The 2,063-nt window shown below is 48.5% G+C and overlaps 1 protein-coding gene across 1 annotated transcript in view; it reads left to right on the top strand.

Annotated features, from left to right (window-relative positions):
- Positions 1-393: 393 nt before the first annotated feature.
- LOC105549492 (zinc finger protein 69-like) overlaps positions 394-2,063 on the top strand; it is a 40,875-nt gene continuing 39,205 nt past the window's right edge. The window contains 1 exon segment of the mRNA XM_011994068.1: positions 394-413. Within this exon segment, the coding sequence (XP_011849458.1) occupies positions 394-413 (20 nt within the window).

The following is a 2,063-nucleotide window of genomic DNA, read 5'->3' as shown; positions in this document are numbered from 1 at the left end:
GAGAGGCCCCAGGTGCCTCCGCCACGGCTCCTGTGACGCTGTCACCTGCTATGTGACCTGCTCCGCAGTCATAAAGAGGACGCCGGGACACTCAGAATCAGGGAAATGGTAAATGTGTCCGGCCTGGCGTCCAGATACGTGGAAGAGGGGCTGGATGGAACTAACAGGCCTCCGCTCTGGCGACCCTGGCGATTGGGACCCACGTCCCCCATGGCGTGGCTCGGCCCTCGGTCCCCTCGGCCGCTGGGTGGGGCTGGGCCTGCAGCTGGGACCCCGGGCGTCCTGTCCCGTCCCTGCGCGGCGACTGCGACCCCGGCCCTAGAGCCCTCTCTGGGCAGCTCCGCGCCCGCAGCCCGGCGTCTCCCAAGATTGTGCGGGGACCACGGGAGGGTCATGACGGGGAATCCCGACTCGTATGTGTCCAGCCTTTCTTCTGTTAAAAATTAAACCGAGGCTCTGTTAACAGTTAAAGAGTTCGTTGGAGCACACAGCGATTCCTGAGTGAGAAACACTTGGTCATGGCTTGTGACTGAAGAAAAGGCTTTTATAAGTTGCATGAGGAGACAAACCGGATTAAATACTTGATTAGTTACAGTGATGCTGTCGCCTTATGTGGACCTGAAATAAAAGGATCAGATTCCAGTTTTTTAAAGTTTACTCAAGCGAGAAGCTGGGAATGGCCCATTTGGGAAAACACAGGATCCACGGAAATGGGCTCAGTGCTTCAAATTTAAAAGTTTAAGTTCTTGCTTATGTAGGCAAAAGGCCAAGAAATTTAACAGGATTACAACGTTTTTTATACAAGGCTAGTTTGTGAGGCACAACAATGTAATTAGTTACAGTTTGGTCCGCCCCGCCCCTCATAGAGCTTCGCGTTTTTGTTTTTTGTTTTTTGTTTTTCTTTCTTTTCTTTTCTTTTTTTCTTTACAGCTGGGTAAAGCTGTGAAGAAAAGTCTTTTCTTTTATAATTTAAAAGAGTATATTTAACATTCCAGCCTAAGGCAAGGTGATACCAGCCTGGACAACATGGCGAGATCCCGACTGTACAAAAAATTTTAAAAATTAGTCGGGTATGGCCGGGCGCAGTCGCTCACGCCTGTAATCCCAGCACTTTGGGAGGCCGAGGCGGGCCGATCACGAGGTCAGGAGTTCGAGACCATCCTGGCCAGCATGGTGAAACCGCTTCTCTACTAAAATTACAAAATTTAGTTGGGTGTGGTGGCACGAGCCTGTAGTCCCGGCTACTCGGGAGGCTGAGGCAGGAGAGTTGCTTGAACGCGGAAGGCGAAGGTTGCAGTGAGCCGAGATGGTGCCACTGCAGTCCAGCCTGGCAACAGAGCGAGACTCCATCTCAAAAAATAAATAAATAAATAAATAAATAATTAGTCAGGTATAATGGCCGTGCCCGTAGTCCCAGCTAGTCTGGAGGCTGAGGCAGGAGAATTGCTTGAGCTCAGGGGATGAAGGCTACATCAATGACAGTATTGAATTTACAGCTAATGGACAAGGTGAGGGAGAGGATGGAAGTTGGGTTAGTGTCAAGAATTAGGGAAGAGATTGTCAAATGTAGGGGAAAAGGGACTTGATTGGATATCAAGTTTGGAGAAATTTTCTCTCAACTCCCTTAGAAGGGTTTTTGCTACCACAGAGCTCTGCAGGAAAAGGCCAAAGCCTAGTCAAGAGGAAGGGGGCTCTGAGGAGCCTGATTCTAGTCTAATCAAGAGGGAGTTTTTCAGACCCCTTCCTCAGCCTTGTTCTTCCCAGGTATGACAGTAAATCCCTAAATTTCTGGTTTTCTCCTTACATTCAAAAACACCAACTTCCCCTCTCCAATTGACATCCTTATCAATTATGTGTTTCCCATGCTACATTTGAAACAGCTGCCATACTTTATCATTTTCCCACAGACCAATAAATGGCACTATTTAAAAATGTTATCAACACCTTTGAAAAGAAGGAAAACCTTTTTTTTTTTTTTTTGGAGACAGAGTCTCACTCTGTTGCCCAGGCTGGAGTGCAGTGGCACGATCTTGGCTCACTGCAACCTCAGCCTCCTGGGTTCA

This window comes from Mandrillus leucophaeus, unplaced genomic scaffold, assembly GCF_000951045.1.
Source record: "Mandrillus leucophaeus isolate KB7577 unplaced genomic scaffold, Mleu.le_1.0 Scaffold440, whole genome shotgun sequence".
Lineage (NCBI taxonomy): Eukaryota > Metazoa > Chordata > Mammalia > Primates > Cercopithecidae > Mandrillus > Mandrillus leucophaeus.
Note: the sequence above shows the minus strand (reverse complement) of the source record. Positions and strands in the feature narration are given on the sequence as shown.